We start from the raw sequence: 19,575 nt of genomic DNA on the forward strand, positions 1-19,575 counted from the left end.
CGTTTATATGTAATTAGTGCTGGTGTTCACAGAGGAAAGAAGAGGCTACTCAGTGCTGGCTTAAAAAAAAAGAAGGAAATTTTATTACAGTGCTTAACCTGTTCTTGAGCACTTCATTAAAAAATGTTGAGTACACTGTGTCCAAGATTAGTTATTTACATCCATTTAAATTGTACAGAAAGCAATAAATTAGCAAGTTTTTTGGAAGGCTTACCACATTAAACATGGAATTTATTAAAGTGGATGTTAAATTGATGGGGTAGTACCACTTCATTTGAAAATTAAAAAGAAACCACATGTCCAGAGAGAGTTCTGTATAATACAGACTGAATATTCAGTTCCTTTCATGAAACTCTGAGCAGGTCAATGCAATTTTCACAATCGTGCTCTCAGCCAAAGATTTCTCAGATTAATCTGTTCTCCACCTTTCTAAAGAACTGAACTGTTGATGTTTTCATCAAAAGCATAGAGAAAACTTACCATCTTTGGGCATTTCTGAAACTAATTTGAAATAAAATTTCATTGTTTGAATTTCCTGTCTTGTGGGGAGGGGGTGGGGGAGGAGCTAAAGAATCAATTAGAATTTCTGGATTGCTTAGGCAAGTTGATTGTTGGCTTGAGTGTCTTCAGCTTCACTGACTTAAGTCTTTAACTGGAAGAGGCCTTCCTAAACATCTGCCATTCCCTTTCGGGTTATGGCCAGAATGATGGTCACCTTGTGAAGTCACCACATGGCATGGGCTACGCTTGTACAACTCTCTTTGCAGGCTGTCTCATGGCTTGACAAAGTGTTACCAGCCCCTGTTACATTGTTTTTTGTTTCTAACCATAGATGCTGAATTCAGCTGATACACTGGGCTTTATTTTAATTACAAAGCTACAGTGGAAACAAAATGAGCTGCACTCTTCAGATGATGTAATAAAGTCAATTAGGCCTCTGGGTTATGAACTAGCATAGACTTTCACGTTTTTAAGAAGTGCTGATCCAAGACAGGACACAACAGCATCTTTGAGCAGGCTCTTGCATGTCTTTAATAAAAAACCCCAAGTTATTTAGTGCACAGGAATGTTACTGCTACACTTGAGGGCAGTTTCCAACACACTGAGTGTGCTAATGCAAAACTGGATCCAAGACAGCCATGCTGCCATCACAGGGGTTCAAGCTCGGAGAGGAGTCACTTGGGATGTATTTTTCACGATGTGCACTACAGACAAAGGAAGGAGCCAGAGAGGGAAGGTCTTTTTGGGTGTGCTTTTTCCCCTTCCCTAGGAACTACCATGCATTAAACACACAGACATGTGCTACCCCTCCTCACCCTGTGATGGGGGTTTGCTACTATGGACAGGCAGACAGGGAATGAAATCCCATAGAGGTGGCTGTGGGTACAGCTGGAGGGAAGGCGTTCAGCTGCGAGGAGGCAAGCCCAGTTATCTGATGCCTTAATTCTGCTGGGCAGCAACAATGCCTATGGCCTACAGGAATTCCCACCACACTACCACTATTCCCCTCGTGCTGCTGGAACAAGGCAGCCTTGCTGCCCAGTGGGCTGTTCCTCATCCCACAGAGGGGCTGGAGCAGTGCCTGCTCCCCATCCTGACAAACGGGCTGTCTGGCAGGCCCTGGCACTGCCACCCTGAGACTCTGTGCAAACACCTGCCCTCAGAATCACTCCAAAGCACCTCTGTGATCCCTGAAGAATTCACAACTGAAAGAAAATATTTTGAAAACTGCTGTTTTTAAACGGTCATTAAAAAGGAAAACAGAACTTGGCCAGCTTTATAAGGTCCTTTTCTGTGGAATATGCAGAGTAACACACAATGGGAAAAAGCAATTCCTTGCAAATTTAAATCCTTTCTGTGTTTTTCTAGGGCTTCTCCCCTTTGGGAAAGAAAAGAAATAAACTTAACATTAAAAAACTTCTAGTCTGTCTCTCCAGAATAAGTAGCTCACTCAGCTAATAATAAGGAAACACAAAACCATGCATATAACACTACTTAAGGTTATGAAGCAGAGAAACAATACTGAAAAATATGAACTCTGAAGTTAGAAAACTGCTTGAATCCTGGGTTTCATGCTAACAAATGGAAGCTAAATGTCAGATCTACAGCACTCAAATTCTGTGTAATACACACACTGTGGGTGAAAATTAATGGTAATCACAGCTACTAGTCCTACACTGCACAGGTACAGCCAGCACGGTTGGGTCCAGACCTCAGGAAAAACAAGCTGAAGCTTCAGCCACTTTAGTAGCAGAAATAAAATATATTTAAAATTTTACATGCATCTCTGAACAAGTAGGTTTTTTAATTACAGGAACTCCCTTTTTTTTTTTTTTAAGAAAAATACAGCCACTCAGCTTCCCAGATGCCATTATAAAACTGTGGGGACAAGGAGCCTAATTACCTCTGGAATTCTCACATGAGTGGGAGCTGGTACTTAGTTTCTAATCCCACAGAGGCCTAGTTTGCTTCTTTCAACCAATGGGTCACAGGTTCCCACCATCCACTCCACCACTTCTTGAGCTTGATAGTTGATTTTGCTGGGATAATGCTCTGCCACAGCCAGCAGCATGACACGGGATGCACAGCGTCTGCCACAGCACAAGTCAGCTCTCCCCGTGGAGAGCCTTGGCCAAGCAGGCTGGTTCAGCAGCACGAGCTGTGGGAAGCAAGGCAGCCCCAGGGAAAGGAAGATGTTACTGGCCTGCTGGTGGCATCTCTGCATACAGGAAGTGCCAGAGAACGGAACCAGAGTTTGCCACGTGCTGCACAAATGACGACTGAGACAAATGAGCATCTACAAAAAACCCAAAAACCTCAGGGAAAATCTGTCTGTAAAGTCGTCAGAAAAAGGTACCTTGTGAGAAACTGGTGATCATAAGTTTCTCAAATGGAATTTAAAATTAGTGTTGTCTATCCTTTGAAATACACCTTTCAAAAAAGTTACTATTTCAAAAGTTATACTATTAAATTACAATTCCTACATCTGTCAATAACTAAAACATTTAATCAAATTAACTAAGCTACAGCTCTGCCTACAGTTATGACAATAGATTGTGAAAGTCGGGTTTGAACTGAACATCAATATATAGCACTTTTTTTGTATTACTCCATACTGGACAACAGTTACACATGAAGAAAGAAGGAAAAATGTATAATCAGCATGCCAGGTGCAGTATGCATTTACAAAAGAAAAAATATATATATTATATCCAGACTCTGAATTATCCTGGGGGAAAAAACTTTCTTGCTGAGAGGAATGCTATTGGTAAAGTTTGGATAATCCATGTTTTCTATGGTAGTTCATGTTACATCATTGGAATCTTAATGAATTCCTATTTGGGAGCACTTCACACTTACTTCAGGCTTCTAACTCACAGAGTCTGATCTGTACTCTAAAGGCAGGAGCCCAAGTTCTTCGGAGAGATTAAAGAGAGAGAGGTATCTCTGCAAACTCTTTAGGGCACCTGCATCTTTAGTGCCACAAAGTGCTCTCTCCAAGCATCTGAGGACACCGAGGTGCTTAAGTTAAATACCTGAGGTTAAGTTGTATGAAGTACAGTCCATCTAACAGCATAAATACTTCATTTAAAAGTGAAAAAATATTTGTAAGAATTTATCTAACTGCAGGTACTTTGCTAATATAGCTGTCGTTTAAAAAAAGCTGTTGTCCCAATAACTTCATTTTTATGTACCCGACTCTTCATCTTGGCCGTAGGAAAGTGAGGCAGTAGGGTGCCTAAAACTGTTTGTAAAATAAACCTAAAAAACATAAAAACTCAAGTCCTCCTCTTCTGAAAACATAAAGTATTCTTTTAGGTATAAAACCTTCGGTTTCTTCAGCCACTCTGTAACTATCTTGATTGAGCCTTCACAATCACGTCTGCATCTTTGGTTCCCACATGGGACACTTTCCACCCCTCCAGCACAGGTTAGGCATGTTGTTTTCACTTACAAATGGTGTGCTACCAAGAGGTATGCCAAGTATTTTCTATCCTCCCTCAAGGATTACAGTTGCATGGTCTCCACTCTTGGGAATTAAGGTACTGAATAAATTGATTGTTTCTCTGTGTAATTCCCTACTTGGTTTTAGTCCACTGCAATCCCTCCAGGCAAATAGCTCAGCAGCTCAGTCAGGGGAGAGAGAAAAATCCAACACTCATGACCACAAAGCTCCTACTGGGCAAGTATTGTACAATCAAACAGTGATGTCTTTTCTCAAACTCATAAAACGATTACATTTACTTTGTCTAGAAAGAGATTTCCCATAAACAGATGGAAAATAAAAATGGCAGTTGTCCACACGGACTTCAGTGTGCAGTGTGCTGGGGTGAGAATTCGCTGCACACTGGTTGTTCTGCACTAACTCCCTACAGGGACAGGAAACACTTAACACACACGTAACAGAAATAAGCATATACCAAAGAGGCTTTACTTCTCTATTTGTACTCAGTGTACATCCAGGTGTTGCAGCAGTTCAGAGGGACAGAGTAGCTAGAGTACTTGAAGTTCACACCTTCTATAGATCTTAAACTTTCAATTTTCTGAAGCTTAGCACACAATAAACTAGCTTCCTTTATTAGGAAGAAACATTTTAATGTGCAAGAACACTTTATTTGAAAGTCAAATATATCTGGTGCCCTATCATAAAGATTTGTCAGCTCTCTTTTTGATCAATTACTGATTTCTAAAAGTAATTCTCACTTTGTTTTGGGAGTTTCACTACTTTTTCCTCTGCTGCTCGATCTCTTTTTACCCCTGCTCCTGGATCGAGAGGAACTCCGGCTTCTGCTCCTGCTGCGAGTTCGACTGTGACTTCTGCTTCGACTGCGGCCTCTCCTCTTCCTCCCCCTGCTGTGAGATCTCCTCCTCTCTCGGCTCCTCGACCGCCTCGAGCGGCGCCGCCTCTTGTTTTTGCGACGATTCTTTTTTCTCTCGGATTCTCCATTTCTCCGGTAAGAATGATCTGGGCTCGGGCTGCCCCTTCTCCTTGACCGGCTGTAATAGTCATCACGATGGCTTGATCTGTTTCTCCTTTCAGAGTTTTTAGACAACTGACTAGTCCGTTCAGGAGAAATACGTATGTCTCTGTTGGCCTCCCAAAACTCATTGTTTGGGTTTTTGAATACGTGAAGAAAGTTGCAGTGTTTCCCTCTTGGACACTTCTGCCTCTCAAATAAGCCTGCAACAAATTAGGGTTTGCTTTTTTATGAGCCAGGCCAGTTAAATCTCTTTCTTCATTATGTACCTACTGGGAAGAAACTTAATAAACTGAATTTTGCTTCTCCAAACAGAAAAACATGCATCTGACTACCTATCGATTTAATTCACACAAGATTAATTTTGCCTGTGTACTTTTCTTGGAATTAACTTTTCAACAGCTATGAAGGTTTGGTTTCAGCTCAAAACAAATTTCATTTTTTATTTAATGTCATTAAATTTCATTTACCTTAATCTAAAAATGTAAATCTAGATTAAAGTCAAATGTGATAGTTACTGCTAAGACCTGTTGATAGTTCAGAAACTGCTATTGCTTTTCAAGAGATAAAATAGTACTTCCTGTATTTTCACCTTAAGATTATTATTTCCAAAGCTAGAATCCAAACCTTCTTTTCCAGTCCTAGGCAAATCCACTAGAACAATTCAGTCACTCATGTACCATGGGATAATATTCCCTTTCTTTCCTAGATCTACACAAGCAAGTTAGTACATTTGTCTTGCAAATGGAAATTAACTCCAGCATTAGGCAGATCTGAAAGCTACAGACTAATCCTTCTTTTTCCGTTCCATAAGTACCCTTTCAATAATACTCCTTCTCTTTTCCAAGTGTTTACATGACTCACCACAAATAGCAGTTTTCCACCTTGTCACAGGACAGAATTCACAATGGAGCTGTCTGCCTGCATACCATCGTCCACTGAACAGGGCCAGAGCTGCCTGACAGTCCTTTTCCCTTTAAAAAGTAAAAACAACGCACAGCATTACCATCACACAATCATTTCATGTGTCACTTATCAATCTTGGGCTCCCATTACAGTATGAGAATGAATCACATGATTTACAAACACTCATTCATTACTCAGCTTTGGAGTTTAGTTCTAACTCGGTACGACTGCGAGTACTTACGACTGGTACTGGACATACACGTTCCCTCGCAGGTGAGGCTCGTAGTTGCAGCTGACCTGAGGAGATGGAAACACAAAGGTAGTGCAGCAGAAGGTCTATGCTGTACAGCAGCTCATGCATTCTGAGGTGGGCTACTAATTTATCACAGCTCATCCATATCAACTTCTGTATAATTTTCTTCTGAACACTTAGCCTTAACCAAGAAAAGAAAAAGGCCTTTCTGGCTTATGTTTGACTGTTTCCAGCATTAGGCTTTGATTAACTTTGGGTCTGCTTCACCTAGTCCAGAAGATAGCTTGTACTCCACTGTCTTGCACTAGTCTGGGCCAGTCCTACTGTGGAACAGCCAAATCTGCTCTGAAAACAATTAGTAGTATCTTCATTTGAAAATGCAGAATTCATTACACTAAGAGACTCTGTAGAGCAATTTACCTTCACAGCATCCCTGTGACATGGGTTACAAAAGTTGAAGTGACCAGCTTTCACTATACAGGTAATGATTCAGCATTTAAAGTGTATCTAAAGCTGTCAAAAAATAGACAAATTACCTTTCAAAAAGTTACAAAAGATCCTGATGGACAGGCCCAAGGTGGAATCCAGTTCCCCAGGGCAGAACTGTGATCCCAGCCTCTATTGCCCCCAGGCCTCTTCCAATATCCATACAAATGAGGCTAGCAGCTCCTTTCATCCCTGAATTCTGACTGACCCTCAGGAAATACCTCTTTGTGCACTAGCCTTCAGTCACAACAACAAGTAGTGGTATAATTAAATACTACAGGATGAGGAGTCAATCTATTTGAGATAAACAAGTGAGAATGATTTTGGCATAGACATTTTTGAGTAGGAAAAAAGAGTGTTTTATCAGGATCTTCCAGATTCTGGAGCAGTTTCCCAACAAGAACAACAGGAATAAAACCTTGGGCTACAGTGGAAGATGAAGTCAGCTGAAAGAGGGGTGTGTATAATGTGATCCTAAACGGTTGCAGAGACTCAGCTCATTCACAGCTAAGATCCCTGCAGCCAACATGTCATTTCAAAAGCATTTCTAATGTAAAGAAAATGTCCATGAGAATAACCTTGTGATTGCTCAATTGCCTGGGAAGTTAAGGAATGCCACACTAATAGTCATAGGAATCCAAGTAGGTGCAGTTTAGCACAGCTGCACAGAATGACAATACAAAGTCAAGGACCTGAGTTTGCTGGTAAGACATTTCAACCCACCTCCATAGGGAATCTACATCCCGTCTTCTGGCACAGAGCACAGCGTGCTGATAGCCCATGAGTCAAAATACAGAGGGGGCACTCCTCAAAACAAGCAAAGGTTTCTTACCTATAAAGCTCATTATACTACTATTGAAAATTCACTCTTTCTACTTTCCTCTTGTTTGAAATGCTAATACCAACTCAGTCCTGAGGCAGCTGTCAGCAGATGGAAACAAAAGGAGAAAAGGCACCACGTGCCTCCTGGTGACTGCAAGAAAACACTCGGGAATGACAAGCAGAAAGGGATGCTGCAATAGACTGATACAAGGAGATTTCACCATTCAAGCTGCATATTTTGGGGCAACATGGGACTGTTAACACACATCACTCATCTCTGAGGTCTCTGTTTACAGATCTCTCTTTTTCCCTATAAGAAATCACAATATAAATGGAAAAAATTCAGTATAAAACGTATAAAACATTCAGCAAACCAGATGCACAAACTTAGGATGGATGACAAATCTCAATACCATTCACATAACTTACGTTTTATAATTCTTCCTACTAGAATATCTACTAGCTTTTCAGTTCATTGTAATCTGATTTTATTTTATCCAGCCAGTCCTAAAATGACATTGTTTGGCTGTACACTCCAAAAACATTTCATATCCCCACTATTTCAATCCTTAGGCACAAATACAGTAGCTCAAATGTATTTATACTGTCTAACCATCTTAGTGGTCCCTCTGGGGTTTAGTACAGGATAAGAATGGAGTGTGAGATAAGTAGACTGTTGAGCAGTGTGAATAACCTGCAATATAAAAGCACCAGCTTTTATAACAGTTCAGGGGAATGGGAGAGAAGATTCACCCAGAGTAAGACAATGCTGTGTAACAGCAGTGGGAAGTTCACAGGTGACATGAGAGACGCACAGCTTGCTCTAAGGACACTGTATAGTTCCCTAATGCACATAGGATTTAGCTGGAGCATGCTGGACAGAATTTCTCTTAAGGCTCATAAACTGCACTTAAGATGCATACCTTGAACTGAACAACTTTCCCCACATTCTGAAATTCCGGGAGCACATCCTCATAGAACTCCAGGAACTGCTGGTAGGTCTCCTCGTCACTGTACTCGAGACTCGCATCTGTGTCATAGTCATCCCTCCGGCACTGCTCCATGCCAAAGGTAATGAACATCCCTCGGACGAGGAGTGTCTTGCTGGACGTCGGGTAGTTATGCTTGCGAGAACACCTGGACAGTTGTAGTGAAGAAAGAAAAGTGGAAAGATTGGCACTTGCAGCAGAAAAAGCTTCAGACACTTGCCATTTTCAGTTACAGTTACTATAAAAGAAAATCCCTTAGTGTGAGATCAACATATTTCAATTCAATGTGGTTAAACGTGTTCCCAGTTTCTGGAGGGCTTAAAAGACTGCCAACAGTCTTTCTGTAAATTCATTTTACAGTAAGTCCCTGTTGTTCTTTTTGCAAACTGAACAACTTTTACTGAAGTTGCTCTTATCACATGCGGGTTTGGAGAGAGGGAGCAAGAGAAGGACAGCCCATTTAGGCCTGTGGTTGGATGAATACAAGACCAGTATTTTTCCACTTTAAAAAAAACCCCAACAAAATAATTCTTCTAAGTCAGTCATCCTAATCTGCACCTTCTTGGCAACCATAAAAGAGTTAGGTCTCCCTCACTATCCATCATATTCAGGCTACCTCCCTCATATGCTGAAATGCAGTTCTCCCCCAGACACCATTAGATGCAGTAAGAACACAGATGTTGGGCCTCCATGTTTATTTCATTGTGCTTTATGATCTCCATTTCATACTTCCCTAAGCAACTGCGTCATGCGCTCTCCAACACATTTCTCCTTTTCATGACATGATCAGAAAAGCATTCAGACCAGTCTACTCTCTTTGTCTAGCACTGGCACAGCACAGACAAACTGCAGGGAGGTCAGGTCTCAAAATGGACAATTACAACCTAGATGTCAGCTAGGAAGTTTCTTTCTGCACCCAGTCAGTCAGAAATGACTCTCACCTTCTGGTTGACACCTCAGACTTCAAAAGCCAAACAACAAAAACATCCACTCTCTAAACCCAAAACTAAAATGGGAGACAATTAATTTGATGATTATTACTTTTTTTTCCATTTTAGAAGCTGCTCAATTTTGCTGTTCAATTTGAATAATGGAACTGAAAATATTAAACCCAACCAGTATTATCTGTACACAAAATGAATACAGCACATGACAGAACAAAAGGAACGCCAAGGAAAATGAATAACCCAAAAATCCAGTATTACTGCAAAATATTAGGGCTTGAATTACTGAGGAAATTGAAGATAGAGAACTCAGCCAGTTTTAGCTTCTTCAAGATACAGTGAGCTTTGACAAGATTCAACAATTATTTATTGGCAGCACTGGCTCTTAGTTTTCCACAACTGCTTCCAACACATCCTTCCAGTCCTCACCCTGGCTGTACTTGTCCTTCTACTTAGAGACAGTACCAGAGATTAAAATGACCAGAACAGGGCAGAATATTATGTTTCTCAGTATTTGTTTTCCAAGGTTTATTCATAGTTCAAAGCAAAACTGAATTCTATGTAAGCCATAAATAATCCATGGGGGCTACCTCCATTAAAGACCACTGAAACAAAAACACTGCAAAGATTACAAAGACCTAGACACGTGAAAAGCAAAAATGCTGTCTGCAGTGAAATAGCTGGCCAAATTTTTATTATGGAATTCAACACGTATTTCAGAATAGGAAAAAAAAAGGTGTGGACTTGAAGCTTCCATACACAGTTAGATTATCAAATAATTATCCACAATATACATCACACAAAAAAAAATTAGGGATTTTCTAGTGAGATGCTGCATTCAGGTAATCACCATTCCTGGTCACTGATGAACATGTACTCCATGAATCAATTTATACTTTTGGCTTTCTCTATGTCCCCTGGCAACAAGTTTTGTCATTTGCTTCATATGAGAAATTCCTTTCTTTTTTAATGGTGGTAAACACAAGGAGAGACCTGATTAAACTGCAAATAATCCAACTCATCCTACTCATGAGTTTCCTGTTCATCTACCACAGCTTTCTTCCATCCCCTCTTTGCAAGCAGCGTCTAGACTCAGCCACTTCTCCCACAGAGCTGTTGCTCATCTCTTAGCATCTTGTCCTTCTCTGCTCTTGCCTTTTACTGTACTTGAGACAGGGCACCCTATCAGTGTACAAGAATCAAGAATGAATGTATCACACATTTAAATAGGGAGAATTCTGGAAGCTTTCCCGACTGTGCAGATTTGCTTTAACTTGCTTTAGTCCGTTTGAGAATTGATTTTATCTTTTAGACAATGCAGCATATGCAAACTAGACAACATAAAAAACCAACATCTGACATTTCAGGCCTGTACTAATAACAGACCAAATATATTCTGTCTGAATATATCTGTGCATGTGTCAGAGCTAAGGAAAACTCGGCCTGACCAATGTAATCAGAAGGCACCATCAATAACATGCCATAACAACAAATAGCTCAATTCCAATAGCTTCTGCTCTCAATCCACATCCAAATACATGAAGGTATTTTATACAGTAATTTTTCTTCAGTTTGCTTATGACCTAATGAAGTTGCCTCCCTTTTATTTCCCCGAAACACTTCTATGATGGTAAATACTCAATTGATTACCTGTCTCCAAACCGGCAGGAACCTGTTTTAATATAGAAGGGGCAATTTGCTCTGTCCTTCTCTGTTCCCAGATTCTCTGGGGGCTCTGGGTTATGCCAACTTGCACCATTCTCCAGCTGTGGAAAAAACATTAAAATACACAGAAGTTAAAAAAAGAATAAAAAAAAAATGCAAAAAATAAAATTAACAACTGAACCCACATGCAATTATGAGCACTGTGTTGCTACAAGGCAAGCTGAACCTATTTAAAGCATTGCTTTCAAAGCTGCCCAGTGCCTTGGGTCTCACTTTATACATCTCTGTCACAGTTTAGCCCCAGCCAGGAACCAAGCCCCCTGCAGCTGCTCACTCACTGCCCCACCAGCGGTATCAGCGAGAGAATCAAATGGGTAAAAGCTGGAAAACTCATGGGTTCAGAGAAACACAGTTTAACAAGAAAAGCAAAAGCCACACAAACAAGCAGAGCAAAACCAAGAAATTAATTCACTGGTTTCCATGGGCAGACAGGTGTTCAACCATTTCCAAGACAGCAGGGGCCCACCATGCATAACAGTGACTTGGGAAGACAAATGCCATCACTCCAAATGTCCCTCCCTTCCTCCTTCTTTTCCCCCCAGCTTTATATACTGAGCATGACGTCATGTGGTCTGGAATATTCCTTTGGTCATTTTAGCTCACCTGTCCTGGCTGTGTCTCCTCCCAACCTCCCATGCTCCCCCAACTTCCTTGCCAGTGTGGCAGCATGGAAAGCAGAAAAGGCCTTGGCTCTGTGCAAGCCCTGCTCAGCAGTGACAGAAACATCTCTACAAGATCAACCCTATTTTTAGTGCAAATCCAAAATACAGCCCCATACTGGCCACCATGAAGAACATTAACCAGTAGAAACCAGCACAGCTGGGAGAGAGAAAGCTAGGACAGGCTATTTACTTGTTTGAGCAACACCTCAAAGCTCAGTAAGCTTAGCATTACTGCTGTTCTGTGCATTTAGAAATGACTAAAATAAAAGTAACCTGCCAAAGCTCAGAATTTAAAAAAATTAAATTCATAGTTAGCACTGAAAGTAAAGGTGTCCATACGGATCATCTTGGGCCATTAAGATTTCTAGAATTGAAAATGGGCTTACCGAGTTGCAAGCCTTGACTGACTACAACCAAGACACAAAAAGGGGACTTCATTCTAATCAAACAATCTGTAAAGCTGAGTGGCCTAAATTCTCATTTTAAATCAATTGAAAACTCTATTTACAAGCAGCATTTGACCCTGCTACCAGATCTGTTCACGACTTGCAGCCGTAATTTTCTCTCACCAGAGCAGCTCTGATACTTCAGCTCTGATACTTTCTGAACCCTGAACTGATCCCATAATGCAGTCTCTAACGTACCACATTTCTGCCTATTCCTTTGCAGACATGGCTGCCAATACATCTTGAGCTCTGTGCATTTGGGTTCAGAGTTCAGAGCGTTTTTCTACCCATATTATGACACAGTAAGATACCCTACCAAAAGAACTGTTTAAAGATGGTTTGGAACCGAATGTAGCTATGGTGATCAACACATAATGGATTAACCAGGTTAAAACTTACTTTTCAGATTCATGCAGTGGTTTCAACACAGCAAGAATCTTCACATGTTTAACTTTATGACAGACATAAAAAGGCAAATTATTCTTTAAGGCAATCTCTAAGATTCAAATGAAAACTGCAGTTTTCTTTGCTACACACACTGCCAGCTCAAGATCCATGCTCTTTCAGGCATCTAAACAGTCAGCTTCTCCCTCCCCCACCTTTTTCTTTTCCTTAAGAGTTTGTGCCCTGCTCTGCCACCAAATCCACTTATTTAGAGCCTGCCATCTGCTTAAAAACACAAGTTTGTCTTGCCACCCAGGATGGACAGATTTACTTAGAATTGCAATTCACAAATAAACCATCATACATAGTGTTTTTTAACAGCACACAGCAGTATTTCCACGTTAATTTTGACTCAGATCTCCTGAACAGTCATCAGCATGCACAGCTGCACTGCCACCGACCAGCCAGCAATATGCTTAATTATGTTCCACCCAGTAAATAATTGTTTACAGCTCATGCAAGCCACTATATATTAGATTTATTCAGGCCATAAGGTTCTCAAGAGCAGATGGACAGCATGCTAGAAGGCAAACACCGAATGGAAATTAAATTACTGTTCAGTTCTTCTTCAAAAAGTCTTTGAGCATACCTGGCTTTCAGCTTGATCCAGCATCCTCTGCACAGCTGCCTATAAATGGTGCAAACACAGGACTAGTGAAAACCCTGAGGACACGCAAAACATCTGGTTTCTTTAGTTAAGAACCTAATTTACAATACTCAATGATTATGCATAATGAAAGTTTGATGGAGTTTGCTTTAAACACAGGAGATTTGTTTTGGCTCTGCAGCAGTTCTCGTACTACAAAGCTGTTAAAGGATACATCAAACAAGACCCTCATAGAGATGATTTTCTAAACAAAATGATGGAGAACACAGAAGTTTAATTTTTTTTAAAGCCATCACTGAAATATTGAATACTTAAATGTATCTCCTGCTCTAGCACACAGCCTGGTTTCAGTTAAGTCCATAATCATTTAGTTACATTAACTTTTTAACTTAAGCATCTAAGTAGCACACAGGAAAACACAATGTTTCATGACCCTCTGTTAAAGCAAAAGATGTAACTGTTAAGAAACTGAAACATCATAAGTTAACTGTATCTAGCCATCCAAATCCAGGAAAACAATGAGGATATTCTTTCCCTTCTTTCTTCTAAGTGAGTTGAGAAAAAGGGTATCACTCTCCAAGACCATCTGGAAATCAGTTCTAACAAATTATTCTACAAAGTTGCAAGAAAAAAAAGACACTTACACATAATCAATACAAGACAATATGTTAGTCCTGTTCTAATTTGGAAGAGAGTTATTTAAATTAAAAAAGAGCAAATAAAAATTCAAAAATGCAATCCAGTATGAGAACGCAGTCAGTCTGGTACTAATCACCAAGAATGTCAAATATTATCCACTCTATTAAAGAAAAACAAAACAGAGCAAACAAAAAACCAAACCACATAAACAAACAAACAAACAAAAACAAGCCAAAACCAAAACCACACAAAAAGCCCCAAACCATCCCCACCCACCAGACCACAAAATCTACTTTTTCATCTTCAGGAGGGAAATTAGTTTCTTTTTTTTTTTAAATCACTGTTAGAATTTGAATAAGCTGCTGTTTCAAGACACAGGCAAAATCAATTAAACAACTTTCAGCTGCTGAAATAGGTGCCTCCACTCCTAGCTGGGTAATCAGTTTCCCTCTGGGTGCCTGTCAATGCCCTCTATGAGCCAATTTAACTCACTAACACAGTAAAATAGTGACCCAGAAAAACACAGAGCAAACAAGGAAAAAAAAAGAAAGCAGCTTCCATCTAGTTCAGGGAACCAAATTATACCACTGAGCACTTGGGCAAACTCAGACACAAGGAGAGGGGGGGAACAAAATCCTGATGTTACCATGGTTCATCTCCCTTTGAACTGTATCTCAGTCTTAAACAAAGAACATGAACATCGTTTTCTCTCCCTACTCTGCAAAGAGCGAAATCCACACTTAACACCAGAGGAAGTAAGACAGGAAATACAACAACTGCTGTTCTCTGGCATTCCTCAAGCAAGTGTTACCTAATCAGTGGCACAACCAACTATTAACTGTGGGAGACAGGACTGTCTGCTCATGGCTCTTCTTCTGCTGTATTACCAGACACAACAGCAAAACATCTCCCAGTGATATGACGAGAAACTTTTGTGCTTGTGGAGAATCTAAAATGAGCAAATCTTAGAATGCTGCAGTCACCCCTCACTGGCAATAACAGGCCAGTCCTCACACTGGATTTCTGTACAGGACATCTTACATCTAGGTCAATGAACTTCTAAAATTTAAGAAGAATGTATCATTAACAGAAATGTTATCAATGATTTGTATCTTCAGTATAATTTTTTATTCCACCCAAGATGCTCTGAAAAAAAGATACGTCTTGTTGGATGCGCCAGGTAAAGAGAAGCTGTAACACATCTTTTGATTAAGAACTATGTTAAGGAACAGCAGCAATGTACTTCCATATTCCACATCCTCTTTGGGCATTTTCTTCAGTACTGACTGTCTTCAACTGGGACTTTAAGAAAGGGCCATCTTTAACACATGATGCAGAAAGTGCACATATCAGAACCTGCATTGGCAGTGCCTTCATGTTTAACTGATGTAAACAATTACACACTGTGAACAACAGATGTGTTAAAACAAATTACCCTTCTATATGGATCTACTAGATACTCTTTAACAGTGAATAATAGTTTTTGGAACTTAGACAGAATTGAGTAACTCATACATTTACACATTTGCTAAATTATAACCAAATCCCTCTTTAACATGCATAACTGTTGCATCTCATCACATAACAGGATATGTAACACGTTTATCCTCCCACCACCAGGAATCACCTCTCTTTCTTTCTTCTCCTGTTGCTTCTGTTGTGCCACTTCTCTCTCTTTTCTTTGCTGCTCTTCCCATTCTTCTTTGATCTTCCTCTTTAGGATAAAAAAATTATATAATTATTTAAGGAAACAATGCTTTATAATCCAAGTCAAAATTATCTTGTTTTGACTCAACTATCTTGATTCAAACAACATCTTGACTATTAAATTTCCATCCTGTCACAAGCAACTAAATCTCTGTTGTTTTCTCTTCCTTCTCAAATTTGCTCTTCTAAACAAAAGACAGAAGAGCCTACATTTTCAAACACACCAGCATCAAGAAAAATAGGCCACATCTTGAGTACTGTGTTCAGTTCTGGGCCCCTCAGTTCAGAAAGGATATTGAGATGCTGGAGCAAGTTCAGAGAAGAGCAACAAGGCTGGTGAAGGGACTGGAGCACAAGTCCTATGGGGAGAGGCTGAGGGAGCTGGGGGTGTTTAGCCTGGAGAGGAGGAGGCTCAGAGGTGACCTCATCACTGTCTAGAACTACCTGAAGGGAAGTTCTGGCCAGGTGGGGGCTGGTCTCTTCTCCCAGGCACTCAGCAATAGGACAAGGGGGCACGGGCTAAAGCTCTGCCAGGGGAAATTTAAGTTGGATATCAGAAAAAAATTCTTTACAGAGAGAATAATCAGGCATTGGAATGGGCTGCCCAGAGAGGTGGTGGATTCACCATCCCTAGAGATTTTTAAACACAGATTGGACGTGGCACTGAGTGCCATGATCTAGTAAATGGACTAGAGTTGGACCAAGGGTTGGACTTGATGATCTTGGAGGTCTTTTCCAACCCAATCGCTTCTATGATTCTATGACAGAACAGGAAGAGTCTTACACTAAGTCTACCTTATTTCCTGACACAACTGTAACAGTTAAGTTTATACATCACCTCCTCTTCTTCTTGCCGTTTTCTTGCAGCCTCTTCTTTTTCTTTCTTTATCTTGAACTCTTCTTGGGCCTTTTCTTCTCTCAGCAACCACTGCTCATGTAGTTTTTGTCTACCAAGAAAACCAGACACTACTTAGACCACCCATTTAATGACGACCCACAACTGATGCGATTGTCACGTACACAAGTCAAATTTATTACTGTAGCAATAACTGCAGTTATCTGATCTTCTTTAAAAGAGAAAATTCCACAGGTACCATTCAAGCATTAGAGAAAAGAACTGTGTAGCCTGAAATATTCGTAAAAGATTCTGTTTTACAGAATACATTCAAACTTTTCAAAGTATCAAAACAGAATTGACTCTACCAAAGCATCTACTGCATAAATGCCATTTCCCAGCTTTTTCACCTTTCTGCCTCAAGTTTTTTTTCTTCTTCTTCTTCCTCTTCTTCCTCCACTTCCTCCTCTTCCTCCTCAGACACAGATTCATCTTTTTCTGTAGATTCTGAGAAAAAACCACGAAACAATGCATCTACATAACCAGATACAGTGGACAGCAAAGATACACAAAATTCTACCCTTCAAAAAAAAAAAAAAAAAAGAAAAAACCCAATCATGTCTAGTTCCACTGACAGCACCAAACACTTCACAGTTACCTGAGTCCCTTAGCTTGGCAAGAGCCTGCCGCTTTTTTTTCCTCTTCTCTTTCTTCAGAATTGCTCTGTACTTCTGATGGCTGAAGATAAGGAACACGAAGATGAGAAAACAGCCAAACAAGTAACTTGTACTGTCATACATGCAATTATTTTCCTTCAGCAGAACAAAATTCCACCAAACACAAAAGTAACAGCCACTCAAATGAAACAGTAACTGCAGTGGCATCTGACACGACAATGAAATCTGTAAATCAGTGGCTGTGCTGTCACAGTTGCACCTGAGCAGCAGCAACAGGACACCACACATGGGGGTGTCACTCTCCTTGACCTCTGCAATATTTGACATTATTACCAACTCCATGAAATCTCCCTCAGTTCCTGAAACTTGGGTCACTAGATCAGATCAGGGAGAAAAACTTGGGAATCTCCTACCCTAAAATTTTGGCACTTTTCAGCACATTCTAGCCTTTTTAATGAAATTTTAAGTCTTCTCTCCCTTGATATTCTCCACTGGCAGCTCTCTCAATGCAGAAATAAGAAAACACTCCACACATACAGACAATGCTCAGCTCTGCTCTTCTGCTACAGAAACCTGGCCAGACATTCCCCTGTTTGTCTGACAGCTCTGCATGGCTGCCTACAACCAGCCCCATGTTTTCCACAGGGTTAAAATCCCCCTAAGTATCTAAAAAAGCCTTTCCACATCAAGCCCTTTTCTATCAATTTTCATTCTAGCTCCATCTTCTTAGCCAGTTCATCACAGAAAAATGCAAGGGAGGGACGATCTCCAACTCTTGTCATTGTGCCACACCAAATGCTGACAGGAGATCAAACCCTTCCCAATATGGAGTGTGCAGTTTTAAAAGATTCCACAAGTATAACTCAGGCAGACAGAATGTCATCAGCATCTCCAGTCCTTGTGTTCAGGGCTGCTTACACGGTCACCATCTCCACATCTGTCTGTGCCAGGGTGACACCACGGTGGCTGCCCCAGCAAGAGCTGTGTCCCCACCCGGGCACTCTGCCTCTGACCTGGCCAGCCTGGGGACTCCACATCTCTGCCTGAAACAGATTAAGAGTTGGACTTGATGATCCTTGTGGGTCCCTTCCAACTCAGAATAGTCTGGGATTCTGGGATCGCATCCCTCAGCAGGTGCCTGACACTGAAAGCGACAACCTCCTTCCCAGGTCCCAGGGGCTGGTTCATAGGCACTCTTGAAGCCCAAGGAAGGAAGGGAGAGCAAGGTCCCCTCAGTCCCGGGCCAGCACAGCGCACCGCCACAGACGAGCACGGGGCAGCACCGCCCCAGGGCCGGGGTTCGCCTCCCCCCGACCCGAACGAGACCCGAGCATGGCCTTGGCACAGACCTGGAGACCGCACCGGGGACTCCCGCCCCTGCGGCGGGACCGGACGGGACTCAGCCCGGGAACGGACATCCCGCTGCTTCGCCGCGTCTCACATCGCCCAGGGCCGCCGCTGCCCCGGGCGCTGCCCGGCCCCGCAGCCCGGGCGGGCACGGCGGCCCCGCTGACCCTGGGCCCGGCTGGGAGCGGCCCTGTCAGCGCCCCCCGCCCGGACCCCGGCGCCCCCGTGGCCCCGCTCGCTGCCCCAGCGCGGAGACGCTCCCGCCCCGCGTCCCCCCGGTCCCGGTTCCCCCCGCCCCGCCCGGCCACGGCCGCGTCGAGCTGCGCCACTGCCGGGCCCGGCCGCGGGGCGGCCTCAGCCGCGCCCGTCATGCGCCCGGGCGAGCTCGGCCAGGACGGGGCCGCGACACTCCGCGGGGACCCGCGGGCCCTCCCCCTGCCCCCGCGGGGTCCCGGCCCCAGCTCGGCCGCGGCCTCACCTCGGCTTCCCCAGGGGGGTCTCGGGCACCAACATGGGCGCCGCCATCTTGCGGGGCCGAGGGAGCGTCACGTGACCCCACAGCGGAAAGGCGCGAATTCCTTTCCGGCGGGAACGGAGGAGTGGGCGGGGCCTGCGCTGAGCCCGCGGGGACCCGGGGCGGGGGCGGAGCGAGAGCGAGAGCGGGGTGGGATGGGATGGGGTGGGGTGGCATGGCATGGGATGGGATGGGATGCGATGGGATGGGATGGGATGAGATGGGATGGGGTGGGATGGGATGAGATGGGATGGGGTGGGATGGGATGGGATGGGATGGGATGGGATGGGATGGGATGGGATGGGATGGGATGGGATCGGTCCGTCCCTGCGGTGGGGAGCGCTCACGGGGCAGGGAGCGCATGGAAGAGCAGCACTTCTAGATTCCACCTACTCAAACTCTCGCAAGGACCAGGAGCGATGAGTGCGCCGAACATTTCCCCGCTACAGAAATCATGGAGCTGCGCTGGAAGGGACCGCAGAGGGTCACCTGTCGGACTTCCCTGTCGGGCTGGGCCGCGGCACATGGCACAGGATTGCGGCCAGATGGCCCTGGAGTGTCTCCAGTGAGGGACTGCTCAGTCTCTCAGGGCA

At 42.8% G+C, this 19,575-nt stretch overlaps 1 protein-coding gene across 1 annotated transcript; it reads right to left on the bottom strand.

Moving 5' to 3' along the window:
* Positions 1–53: 53 nt before the first annotated feature.
* Positions 54–19,021, bottom strand: ZRSR2 (zinc finger CCCH-type, RNA binding motif and serine/arginine rich 2). The gene is made up of 11 exons (XM_071557679.1): positions 18,947–19,021; positions 17,103–17,182; positions 16,855–16,951; positions 16,448–16,556; positions 15,530–15,616; positions 13,246–13,284; positions 11,030–11,145; positions 8,370–8,583; positions 6,127–6,182; positions 5,844–5,953; positions 54–5,182 (listed from the first exon to the last, which is right to left on the bottom strand). The coding sequence occupies exons 1-11, from the start codon at positions 18,991–18,993 to the stop codon at positions 4,701–4,703; spliced, it is 1,437 nt and encodes a 478-aa protein (XP_071413780.1). The 5' UTR covers positions 18,994–19,021; the 3' UTR covers positions 54–4,700.
* Positions 19,022–19,575: the final 554 nt, after the last annotated feature.

The sequence above is a fragment of the Pithys albifrons genome, chromosome 1, assembly GCF_047495875.1.
Source record: "Pithys albifrons albifrons isolate INPA30051 chromosome 1, PitAlb_v1, whole genome shotgun sequence".
NCBI classification, from domain to species: domain Eukaryota; kingdom Metazoa; phylum Chordata; class Aves; order Passeriformes; family Thamnophilidae; genus Pithys; species Pithys albifrons.